Source organism: Callospermophilus lateralis, chromosome 17 (assembly GCF_048772815.1).
Source record: "Callospermophilus lateralis isolate mCalLat2 chromosome 17, mCalLat2.hap1, whole genome shotgun sequence".
Taxonomy (NCBI): Eukaryota; Metazoa; Chordata; class Mammalia; order Rodentia; family Sciuridae; genus Callospermophilus; species Callospermophilus lateralis.
Window position 1 is genome coordinate 45,424,675 of NC_135321.1, and position 13,152 is coordinate 45,437,826.

Sequence of the window (13,152 nt, forward strand, 5' to 3'; positions counted from 1 at the left end):
CCCCCTCCAACATGTCCAACATGGAAGTACTATAGGAAGAGAAAAATTTGAGCAAACCCTATAACTTCTTCATATACTAACACAGTGGAATTTCAAACCTTTGGATTGGTCCAACATGCTGACAAACAAGAAAGATGATTCTAGTTATGATCAGAAAAGCCAAATGTATAATTTTAAAAAAGGAGAAAAAGAAAAGAAATGGGAAACATGTTCTCTTAAGAAGAAAAGCAATTGAGATCTAACTGAAAATAAATAGTCACTGGCTTGAAATTTTTAAAAATGAAAGAAAAAGAAAGTCTGCAAAATCCTAAACATGTTTACCAGCTATTGATAAAGTTCCTATTATATGCCAGGGACCATGGTGGCATTTAAGGGACACAAAAGAACTATAAAACTAATTTAAAAGGTTATTTTAAAATTCCAGCTCCCCAAATGCCTGAATAAAATTAAAATGTTAAAAAGTGTTAAAAATTCATGCAACATAAGACAAATAATTTGAATGTATGTACCTGGGTCATACGTAGAAAAAGTGAAAATAAACCATGCTAAGTGTCTGAGTGAATGGTTCTTTTTAATTTATTTTTGTCATTAAATTGTTTTCCACACAATAAACATGTAAAAATGCCAAATGAAGCACTGCAGGATTTCAGTAGAAAACTTCACTGCTTCCCACCCCAATCCCTAACTGGAAATTTGGAGGGAAATTTTTAACTCTCTTCCTCAATGCAGGAAAAGGCATCGTCCTAGGAGAGGGGCAGAAGAGTGTGACACGGAAGAACAGTGGCAGGTGAAGCAGGAGACACAATAGGACCAATGGGTTTAAGTCCAACTGAGGAATGAGCACCAGCTATAGACAGACGGGGCATCTTCTAACACTGGGGTTGAAGGGAATCAGCTGTAACAATCCAGATCTCAGACGAAGATTAGAGAAAAGGACAGTAGCCCTGAAAACAGACATAAAAATCTATCAAGTCCTCACTGCATGAAACTTAGTTAATAATATAAAACAAGCCCCCCACAAAACCCTCATTCTTACAGAATAAAAATGAAATGAATTAAACCTGTTTTTAATTTCATGCCTAAGATAGGCACCTTACTACCATTTTAAAAATCCCATATTAAAATCCACAGCAACTTGAAGAGCCTTAATTTGAACCAGGGAAATGAAACCCAGGTTTTGGACTACATCAAAGACTATAAACTGAAATATGTCCAAAACAAAGTTAACATGCAAACAGAGGATTGTTTTGCTTTTACAACTTTCTACATTCAACTTGATATTGGAATAGGTTCTGCAGAGGGACTTGCCCCACTCCTGGTCCCAAACACTGTGGCGCATTTGGAGAAGGTGGTGCTAAGTGAATCGCAGCCAGAGCACAGCATGATCCAGCTCTGCAGGAGGGGCCTGTGGTCAGCTAGACTTAGCAATGACGCCAGTGAGTACCTGCTTCCCAACACGCAGGCAACAGAGTATTCAATAGTCACATACTGTGTGGCCTTCCAAAGCCTCCTCTGAAAGGTCAGTATAAATCATTCAGCCATGGTGATCCTTCTGTGCCTGCGGAAGAAGGCAGAGAGGGTAGGAACACACCATTTGCCCTCTGATAATAGATTTAGGCATCAATCCACTGGGAGTCATGGAGAAGACATAGGTGGAAGTCCTTCTGGGAAAGGGCAAGGGTCGCCTGGGAAACAAAAATGTCAAGGTGCGCTAAATTAATCTTGCAATGAATTTTGTAATTTTTGCAGGGGGAAGGTATCTGATGAGAGCACCCACCATCCACCATATTCCATCTGTTTACTTGTCCTACGACGAAACTGGATAACCCCATAAGAAAGGGTAAGTACAGGCGTGTCTCTCTGGTGACCCAAATGACAGACACTGAGGACAAAAGATGATACTGTTTTCACCAGTCAGCCCCCCACCTCATTATCTTCACCCCCAGTCAACAGACTTCTATCCGACTTGCTTTTCTACTCCCAGTTTCTTTCCTGAATGACATCATCCCTCCCCCATTCCTCCCTTTAATTCTCTGAACAGAAACACACTATGTGCTAGGCAGAGGCACCAAAGCAAGTATCAAGGACATCAAGAAGGAAATAAACTTTGATTCTTCTTAATTCTGCTCAGGGACAGAATTGGGGATTCTTGATCTTCCCAAAGGATCAGAATGGCTCACTCCCCAAGTAATCTCTAGGACTAACCTAATGTCTGCTGGCTGTGGTATCTCCCTGAAATAGAATTTATTTAGCCATCATTTCCCCCTTGCTATATCATGGGTTCCCTCAAGGCAAGGGCTGCCTCCCATTCGTCTCTGGAGCATCAGCACCCATCATCTCACACAGCATCCGATGTGTTCTACTAGCTCCATGTGTGTTGGAAACAGGGAAAACAGCAGGGAGACCAGCACAATCCCGCTCTCAAGGAGTTTACAGTCATGTTTTGGTAGACACGTAAAAAATGGGTATGGCTGTGTGATAACTGCTGTAATTGATTATGTAATTTATGTATAAACAGAGTGATAAAATTAGACTGATGGAGTCAATGAGGAAGGAGGAAGGCTTGGGCTGCACTTGACTAGGTGAGAGAGAAGGAGGAAGGGGAAGAGGTGTTCCTAGCTGAGAGGCAGTGTGGACAAGCAGCAGCAGCCAAGGGGACCCAGGGAGTAGGCAAGGAAATAAAGTTTGTTCCTGCTTGAGTGGCTCGTGATTTGTGCCCAGCCAGACTGCGGCACTCAGCCAGGTGAGACAGTAGCAGCAGGTGCCTAGGAGCGGGCAAGTTCTTACATGTCATTCAAGGAAGGGACTTGGACTCTACCCTGTGGTCAGTGCAGGACAGTTAAGTGTCTACAGTGCACATGTAACATGCTTCAGGAAGATGGCTTCAAGGGTTGTGCAGAGACTGTGGCAGGGAGAAGGGAGTGAGGGGGCAGTAGGCTTTACTCTATGCTGGGGCTCGTGCCACTGGACATTGGGAGATATGAGGAAAATGCCTTGGGAAACACAGGGTTTGGGGCCATATGGTGACACAAATAACCAGAGTGAAGTGATAGGCAAAGGTATTAACACTAGGAATTTGGTTATGAAATAAGAAAACCATGGCTTTGGTTCTGGTCTGTCATCGCTCACAAGCTCTGCAAATCACTCAACCTTGACCAAATCACTCACTCTCGGTTCTCCCAGGAAAGGAAGGAAAGTGGCTGAGTGCTCATCATGCCAAGAACATAAGATATGGGCCCTATCTTCAAATCCAATAGGGAATAAAGGGAAACGAAGATAAACTCAGGTGGCCAGTGCCACAAAATATGTTTAAGAAATGATTCCTTATTGCACAAGTAATATATTCTCCCTGGAGAAATAAAACACTGTTGGATCACAAAATAACTAAAGAGAAAGTAGCATGGGAAAATGAGGAAAGATGAGATGGTGGGGCAATATGTTATAAAGAAATTCAAATGAGGTAAACCCTCTTCAAAAAGAATGAAGCACTAAAAACAACTATTGACTCATCTTCTCCCAGAGCTCAGTGTGTGCCCACCAGGTGTGCTCCTTCACACCCCTGGTAGATACTTCTAGAAAAGTATCTACCTAAAGTGTTTTATTCTAAGAAATGGATTCCAACAACAAATTATTTGCAGTTGTTTGAAAAGTAAAAGAAGCACATGTTAGTTGTGTTTGTTTGCTTATTTGAAACAAATGTGGAACTATTCAAAAAGCAAACTGACACTCCACAAATTCATTAGGACCCAAGGTTCTTAAGCCTGTTAGAAGTTCACTTCAACACCAATATCACATTAAATAAAACCTAAGGCTTCAGGAAACAGCAAGAATGATGCCACATATATATAGTAAATGGGATTAAATAATTGTTTCATATCAAACTGTTAGAGGAATGGGTAAAAGCTATGATGGCAAACTGAAAACAGAATGGAATGGAAGGGCTTGGAGTGTGGCTAAGTGGTAGAGCACTTGCCTAGCACAAATGTGGCCCTGGGTTCATCTCCTGCACCACACACCAAAAAAGGGAGTTGGCGGGAGTAGAGATATAGCTTAGTAGCAAAATGTCCACCAGCATCACAAAAATTAATCAATTGATTAAAACAGAAATAGGTTCAGCTTCACTAATAAAAAAAAAAAATACACAAAAAAGAATGCTCAAATGTCTTCGGAATTGATTAACTATGGCCTATCCCTATAATAAACTAATAGCACTATTATTTTAAATTATATTATGAAGCTAAGTCATAGAAAAATATTCAAAGTATAATCTAAGAGGGAAAGTCAGATACAAAAGAATACAGATTCAATTTTGTAAAAAGTCTCTATTTTTATAGAGAAAAAAATTTAAAATCCATTATTTGCAATAAAGAATAATTCCTTATGAGTAGTTAGGAGATGATGGCTTGCTTTCTTTTGCACTTACTTATTTTTTCAAAATTTTCTATAATAATATTAGCAATTTTATAATCAGAATAATTTTAAAATAAATAATATGATCTGTTGCCTGTAACTTCATGTGGGCAGGGTTCATGGTCTGTGCTTACCACACAGTATGAGCTCTGTAATTATTTGCTGAATGATCAATGAATGAGCAAATGAAGGACAGATATGATCACTTTTAACTTTTGACATTTTTATACTTAAGTGTGCGTTGGTTTTACCTCTCTCTAACTCAAGTGATCCTTTCCAGCCTCACTCAGCTACCTGAGGAGCTGGACAACAGGTGTGTGGCCCTACACCAGGCTACCCTTCTCTCTAAGCAGATGTTTTTTTTAATGGCTAAAATTAGCTCCTTAGAAGAGTTCTTTAGCATCAGGAAAATAATGCACAAAATCATAGAAAACCCAGAGTCCCTGTCTCGAACAAAGAGCGCCAAATAAGCTCTGCATTCTTTTATATCCAAATCAGTGTGGAGCTGATTTGGGGTTTTACCTTACTGCATTATAAGGAGATTCACACAGGCTAGGAGCTTTCAACCATGTAAACAAGGTCTTGAGAGAATCATGAGAAGAGGGTTAAAGAAAAAGAAATGAACCAAAAGAAATGGTACAAGTGCCTCATAGGACATATTTAAAAAAAAACAAAGATAAATTCTAGGAAGCCCAAATTTTAGAGGCCAAATTAAAAGTTAAATTCCACTTTGAATTTGAGCCAAACAGAAACAAAACATTTTCAAGTATAAGACAGACAGATAAAGAGAGCAAGAAAGAGAAGAAAAAGGAGGGGAGATATATTGGTTTCTGGTTGTCTAGAAAGAAAAACGTACTTATAATGTAGCAGACACATCCTCCTTCATTCAAATTTGGGGAGAAAATATTTTTCTGACTATGAATTTTAACTAATTTTCTTTTTGAATTTTCATTTCTTGCCAAGTAAATCCTGTCTACCAAAGTGGCAGGTTTCTGCTGTCAGAATCCCAGAGACACAGAACCACATTAGGGAAAGAATTAGGTCAATTTTAGACATACTCTAATAGCAAGTTATCAGAGACTCATCGAGTCTATTTCACTTAAGAAATTAAAGCTACAAAAGCCTAGAAAAAAATTGTCTTGGACAAACTAATGAAGAAATCAGTTAATAACCCCTAATAAAAGTTGTTACCATGCTGGTCATTCAAGTGTATTAGAAAATCTTTAAGGATCTTTAATCATGTCCTAATATCCTTAAAACCATTGAAGGTGCTCTGGCCTTTAATAACAATTTCCTGAAAAACTTAAATTTAAACCAGTTAGATTTCACTTTAAAGATGAGTCTTACAACTTGATTCCCACAAAGAAAAAGTAGTATATCTACATAAAAAAAAAAAAGGCTTCCATGGGCTGGGGTTGTGGCTCAGTGAGAATGCTTGCCTCGCATGTGTGAGGCACTGGGTTCAATTCTCAGCACCACGTATAAATAAAATAAAGGTCCATTAAAAAATTTTAAAAAGGCATTCATAATTTCTCTAAGTAAGACGAAATTATCTTGAGACAGGGGATGAAACATAAACTTTTGGACTAAAACTACTCTGCTCAACACACATTAAGCACTTGTGGTTTCAATTTCCCAAGTAATAAATCAGTATCAAGCCCCAAAGAGACGCCACATATTTTCAAAGTCTAAAATACAAGGTACTCTAAAATTTTTTTAAAAAGTATTACCGATTTTGTCTGCTGAATAGCAAAAATCCATTAAAAAGAAAGCTTCAGCATACCTGACAATTCTTGTTTGACAAATGAAAGCACAGCCAGATACACCTGACAGTCAGCTATGATAATCTGCCTTTGAAGCCGATCAACCATAGAGGGAGTGGATTTGCGGACATCAACCTGTTTGGTGGAAAGAAAGTACACACCAATAAATCACACACATGAACGATACTCCCTCCAAACAACTATTACTTAAAGCTACAAGATAATTCACATTGGAGTTGTAAAACGTGGCAGTCACCCAAAGCCAATACCAAATTTATGCTAGAATCTTGGAAGCTCCATACTCCCATTAGGTTGAGCTTTGCCAACAACATAGTGCTAAAGAACATTTTAGATTCAAAAAAATATTCTAAGTGATAATATCTAAATTCATGGAAAACATGAACATCAATGCAAAACTTCAGAGGTTCACTTTTTTTAAGATAATGTAAATTCTAATTTATCCAAAATTAAAATCATCAGAGATATAATACATTCCCTAAGTCAGTAACCCAAAAAGTCAATTTACAGCATTTATCTGCAGGTAGGACTAATATTAGGGCACATTCTTTTGGTGTATGCAACTGAGATGTAAGAGCTGGAAATTGATTACATTTCCATTAAGGAAAAAAATACCCTGGAATTAAAAATTGGTTTCAAATAAATCACAAATTATACTTGAAATTTAGGCCATATAAGTAAAAATAAGCAAAAAATAAAATCATTTTAAAAATACTGGTTTTATCATAAAGAACATTTCTGTACATTTCTGCATTCTAAACCCCAAGAAACATTCATCGTGACATGAGAAATTATAGAATTTTGCAAATATGTCAATAGTATAGATAGTATATATAACAGTAAGACATGTTTCTCTTTTTTAAAATTTTTTGTAATTTGTTTTAATTAGTTACACATGACAGTACAATGATCTTGATATATCATACATTTTAATCAGATACGATATAATTTCTCATTTTTCTGAGTGTACAGGTTGCAGAATTACATTGGTTATGCAGTCATGTATATACCCAGCAATAATAATGTCTCTCTTTTTCTAGATTTTCATAACCCATCATCATTTCTGCTATTCTCTGTCAAGCCCCAGCACTCATTACTCTGATTGCTTGGGAAAATGTCCGTGTATCAATGCTTCTGTTTCTTTATTTATAGCAACATCTATTGTGCAGGTTGTCCAGAAGGCTAATGAGATGCTGTATATGAAAATGCTTTATAAATTGTAACAGCCATTGCAAATGTTAATAATTAACATGTATGCTAGGTGTAGTAGTAAAACTTGAGAATAGACATATAAATAGTTTATAGTTAATGAGGAAATATAGACCTTATCACCATGTAACATAGAAAGTGGTCTGAAAGATTAAAGCATAGGGAACTACAGGAATCTTAGGAGACATACTCAGCAGGGTTTGGAGACTCAGGAAAGCATTCTTGGGGGAAAACTTATCTATGAAGGAAGAACTAAGAGAAGCAACCTGATGAAGAGGGAGAAGAATATGCAGAGGCATATGCCAGCTATACTTAGGGGTTTAGACTTTATTATAAAGGCCATGGCTGGAGCTAGCATTGAAAATCAAGTAAACAACATATTATTGACTATGTTATAGAGAATGAATGGGGGAGTAGAGAGACCGAGGCAGAGTGCCAGTCTATCTTAGATAAAGGGGATGACCTAGGGAGATGATGGTGAGGATGGAGAGCAGTCCACAAACTCAAGAGGTATTTAAAAAAAGACAGTCATCAGGGACTGGTCACTGACTGTACATCAGGTTTGAAGGAGGAAGAGGCAAGAATGAGTCTGGCCCATGTGGAGCATCAGGAGCCAGCACTCTTGGCCCATCAGTGGCTTCCTCATGGTGGACACCACAAGCAAGGGATGGAAGCATTCCCCTCTGTACTGGGAACTTTTGAACTGAAAGGGGAGGGCAAAATACAGAAAGGGTATCATGGTGTAACTGAGACTTTATAATCAAAGGCTGGTGAGACCTGGGGAAAACGAGGTCAGTGGCTAAATTCTTCAAGTCAGCCAAAATGCAGGTGTTTTATTGCTCAGCCGTCACTGAGTGATGTTTAATTATACACAAGAAACTCTCATTAGAAGAGCCTTGTCATGGGAGCCCATATGGAAGAAGATAATTCTTGCTTTCTTTTTCTAGTACTGAGGATTAAACCCAGGGCCTTGCACATGCTAGGCAAGTGCTCTACCACTACACCACACTCCCAGCTCTAGAAAGGGTGGCTCTAAAATACCAAAAGATGGCTCTAATGATGGGAAAGGGCTTCTACAACTTTGGAGAGGCATTTCACATAACTAGAAGCCACGGGGAACATTTACTGCTTGTTTTCAGTCCTATTTTAAATACGGAAATCCAAGTGATACTCTAAGTAGTACACAGCCCATAATCTAAAGGCGCACGACTTACATTCTTCTTAATTTTATTCTTGATTGTTTCAATGACTCCAGCCTCTTCACTTTCACACAGCTTTTCTGTGGTTTTCAAGTCATCACACGCCAACTGCATTTTTTCCTCCTCAAATGTCATCATGGCATTCTGCCAAGAAACAAAGAGAGAATGAATGAATCAGTAAGTGTCTGAAACTTCAGGCCCCTTTATTACAACAATACTCCAAACTAGGGGAAAAAAAAAAAAAAAAACCTCACTTAAATTATTTGTTGCAAGTAAAAGAATCAAAATGTATCAGCACACCCTTTCATTTAAAGAAACTGTAATCTTGATATTACATAATATATGATTCTATTACACCAGCATGAAAATATATATATATATATACAGTAACGAATGTCCTTGCAATTGTCATTTTATTGCATTTCTGTTGTTATTAAATGCAGCAGCAAAAATTTTGTATAATTTCTAATTGGTATACTCCATTCAATTTTTTTTTCTTTCTTTAATATTATTTTAGTTGTAGATGGACACAATACCTTTATTTTATTTGTTTATTTTTATGTGGTGCGGGGGATCAAACCCAGTATCTCATGCATGCTAGGCAAGTGCTCTACCACTGAGCCACAGCCCAGTCCCTCCATTCAGTTTTTTTTGATAGGGTCTCATTCAAAAGTTCATTCTACTCTAGATAGACCCCTGCCTCCATTAAGTACTGTATAGAAAGGCTAACAAAACAACCACTAGAGGTGCTCTTTGAAAATCATCAGTCTTACCAGGGTAATTCCTGTGGGTTTCCTTATTTTATATCATCTATAGTTAAAAATTCCACTGGCAGCTTGATTTTAGGCACCTGATGCTGGCTGATGTTGTCAAGCCACATCTAAATGGGTGGAAGTGATGTTTCTGAGATGGGTGTGTACAGAGGCCGGAGAGCTGGTTCTTGGAAGGACCTATGAACAGTCTCTAGCTCTCCATTCCCCACTGGATTCCCCAGCCCTACCTTGAAATTCTAGGCCTTGTCACTATGACTTGAATCTATTTTTCTGTCCTAGCCAAACTAGACCCTGGTCACCCATGTCCTAGTTTCCTAGTTACACTCTTTCTCCCAACCATCTTGTTCACCCCCACCCTGCGATGCCCTGGTCACCACCCAGTTCATTCCCTTTGATTCAGCCTTTGTGGTAGCCTTTGTAGTCACTTGGGTACTAATGTTACAATCCTCATTCAGTACTTTTTTTTTTTTTTCAGATGTGGAACTATGTATTGGTGCCAAGAATAGGCTCTAAAATTTTGTTGCATTATCTATAATAAGAGGAACTAAATAGTCTGAATAAAACCCCATCACACTGGAGACAGCCTCATGCTTACAGCTGGGCACTACCAGGCTGGGCATAATATACCTATTTGGTGACATCTTTCTGAATTTCAAATCTAAATGCTGTCTCCCTTCTGGTTTCTACTGGGTATCTTCTCCTGTCTCCCTGCCCCACTTATGTAATACTATGATGTTTTTAAAAACGTGTGTGTTTGGAAGTAGTTTGTGTGAATATTTCTGAAAAGAAAGCATCCACTTTCTTATACCACCTGATTAAAACCTAACTAAAACCTATTCCCTCAATTCTCATATCTTTGCTCATTGAACTTGTCTTCTAGTGCAGTTACTCAATAATTTTAGAGCAAATATTTATTACCCAGAGGCAGACCTGCCCCCGTCCCAATACATTTTTAATTTTTGAAGGTCTTTCGATTATATTTTTATTCTAAAAAGAATTTTGAGTGGGAAAAATATAAAACTCTTCAAGATACAACATTTTATTTTTAAAATGAGGTAAATTATCTACAGGCATTGGTTAAAAGGCAAAAACGATTTCAGTTTTAAATGTTACAGAATTTTCTACAATGGTATACTATGCAGCTGGTAGCCAATAAGAGACATTAGTTTATAACTGCTTCCTTCACACCAATACCTCTTTTAATATCAACTTACCAAAAAACTGACAAAGCTGGCTCCAAAACTCATCAGTGGGCTATGATTCCTGTTAAGAAAAAATAAAAGTATTTTTATTGTAAACTTTTACTTTAAAATCATCTGATAGCCTTCTTCTTCCCTGTGCCTTAGTTTTGGAAGACTTATCAAAAGTGTGAAATTTGATCTACTAATTTATTGCTATTTCCATGAAACTCTGAGAACACAGGTGAGCTGTAACACTGGTTGAACAAGTTTTTTTTTTATTATCATTAAAGCAATGAATTATGTTTATGTTGTTAAGAGTGCTGTGCTATATAATTAAAAATCATAAAGATGATAAATTTTATTATGTGTTTTTTCAATAATAAAAAGCAATAAGTTATATTGTTATGTTATTACAAAAAAAATCATCTGATGGGTCAGGATCACTATACAGTCCCATTAATTGAATTGAAGTTAAGGTCATCAAGCCGATTAAATCACCCTATGAAAAAAGTTAATGAGGCAATGCACTGGTTAATGCTCTACCTGTAGAACAGAATCTGTTCCCAATTCTTTAAAGCAGAGAACAGGAACAAATTATAACAAAGACTGCCTTTATTATTGTAGCTATTAAAGAATTGACACGGTAGCTATAAAGATGATAGAAGCAACCTGATATCTGTAACATCATGACCAAAGGAAGGTGGTCATTATTCACTTTTTTATTTTTTCTTTTGAGTTATACATGACAGTAGAGTGTACTTTGATGGATTATACATACATGGAGTATAACTTCCCATTCACGTGGTTGTACATGATATGGAGTTTCACTGGTGGTGTATTCATATATGAGCATAGGAAAGTTATGTCCCATTCATTCCATTGTCTTTCCTATTCCTATTTCCCTTATTATTCATTTTTAAAATGCAAAACAGCAAGGAGAGGTGGCACACGCCTGGAATCTCAGCAGCTTAAAGGCTGAGGCAGGAGGATCACAATTTCAAAGCCAGCCTCAGCAAAAGTGAGGTGCTAAGCAACTCAGTGAGACTCTGCCTGTAAATAAAATACAAAATAGGGCTGGGGATGTGGCTCAGTGTCGAGTGCCCCTGAGTTCAATCCCTGGTACAAAAAAAAAAAAAAGCAAAACTTTTCAAACTTTACACACATAAAATCTATATCACCTCTAGAGAAGAACAAAGGAGTTTACCACAGCATCAGATCTCACAAACTCAACTTACCATCCAACAATGTCAAGAATGCCTCTCTAAGTCAGTCATTCCCTCACTGTGTTATATGCTCATCGTCCTATTTTGGAATAAGTCAAAGATGAAACCAAACCAAACCAAACCAATGCTAATTGATTCAAAAGCATGTAAGGATATAAGCTTTCTGCTTCAAATTAAAAAAAAAATAGTACAAAATATATATCTCTATAAATTGTACTAAAAGGAAAAGGAACCTGTAATTGCCTTCTTCTTCTTTTTTTATTGGTACATTATAGTTTCACATAATGGTAGGATTTGTTGCACTGTAACTGCCTTCTTAAAAAATCATTTTACTAATTTTTTATTATGCAAATATATGGTCAGTATATAAAAGCATGTAACAATTTATTTAGTCAATCTCCTCTTAGAAAATTAGATTCTGTTCAAAATGAAAGTGTGGAGGTGTGACTCTCCACATATGCACAGGCATGCATATGCTTGGTGGACATCCTGTACCTATAATTTTGTACGCAACACCAAATACATTCACGGGATAAATTACTAGAGGTAGCGCCACTGAGACAAAAGGTATGCACATCCACTTTTTCTCTTGGAGTTGGCTGTGTGGGGTGGGAGGTAGGGGTATCTGAGGTACCTAACACAGTAGCATTCAGCAGACAGCAATCAGTCAAGGAGTGACAGAGCCCTGCTATTGAGGAACAGATGTGTTTCAATCCAGTGCTGGCAACTGGCTTCACCCTTCCTTCCTTGCCATGTTAACCACTCTGCCACTTGAGAAGTGAAAGAAGCTGAAACTAGTGTTGCTACTTTTGCTTCTTGTTCTTGACTAAAATTAGGTTTCTGAGAGCCATGGCAATTAATTATTCATAGTATCTAACCTTGCCCTTATTACTTCACATACCATCTTATCATTTAAGTGGGGGAAAAAAACGTAGAAACCAGCCCAATAGAACAATTTTCCCTCCTTGAGGTGCTGTCTGCAAACTGCGTAGCATCTGGGTGCACCAGGCATGAAGAATGTAGGGCCAGGGAGCACTGGCTGTTAGAACAGCTCCATCTACCCAGGCTCACTTGGTGTTTTAACTTAACATACTTCAAGTGATTAACTTACTTCACCTAAAATTAAGATGTCTTTATATGAAACATATTTGTTTTGGAGATCTAAAATTGTTCCTCCAAAGCATGAGGATGATTATGGAAAACCCAGTGCCAGGGTCGGAGAGGGAACTCAGCTTATTTCAAGATTGCTAATGCTGGGAACCTGCCATAGTAAGATAACTTGTAACACTTGTTTTAAAAATGGATTCCTATAGGGTGAGGGAGGGAATAGGGAAGACACAAAGAAATGAAGTTTCCCTGTATCTACCTTGTCTGTA

The 13,152-nt window shown here is 37.7% G+C and overlaps 1 protein-coding gene across 1 annotated transcript in view; it reads right to left on the bottom strand.

The window, feature by feature from the left end:
• Window positions 1-13,152, bottom strand: part of Ttc39c (tetratricopeptide repeat domain 39C) — a 96,194-nt gene that overhangs the window by 42,136 nt on the left and 40,906 nt on the right. The window contains exons 2-4 of the mRNA XM_076837070.1: window positions 10,587-10,635; window positions 8,615-8,743; window positions 6,194-6,308 (exon numbers count right to left, since the gene is read on the bottom strand). Coding sequence (XP_076693185.1) covers window positions 6,194-6,308; window positions 8,615-8,743; window positions 10,587-10,635 — 293 coding nt within the window. The remainder of the gene's footprint in view (window positions 1-6,193; window positions 6,309-8,614; window positions 8,744-10,586; window positions 10,636-13,152) is intronic.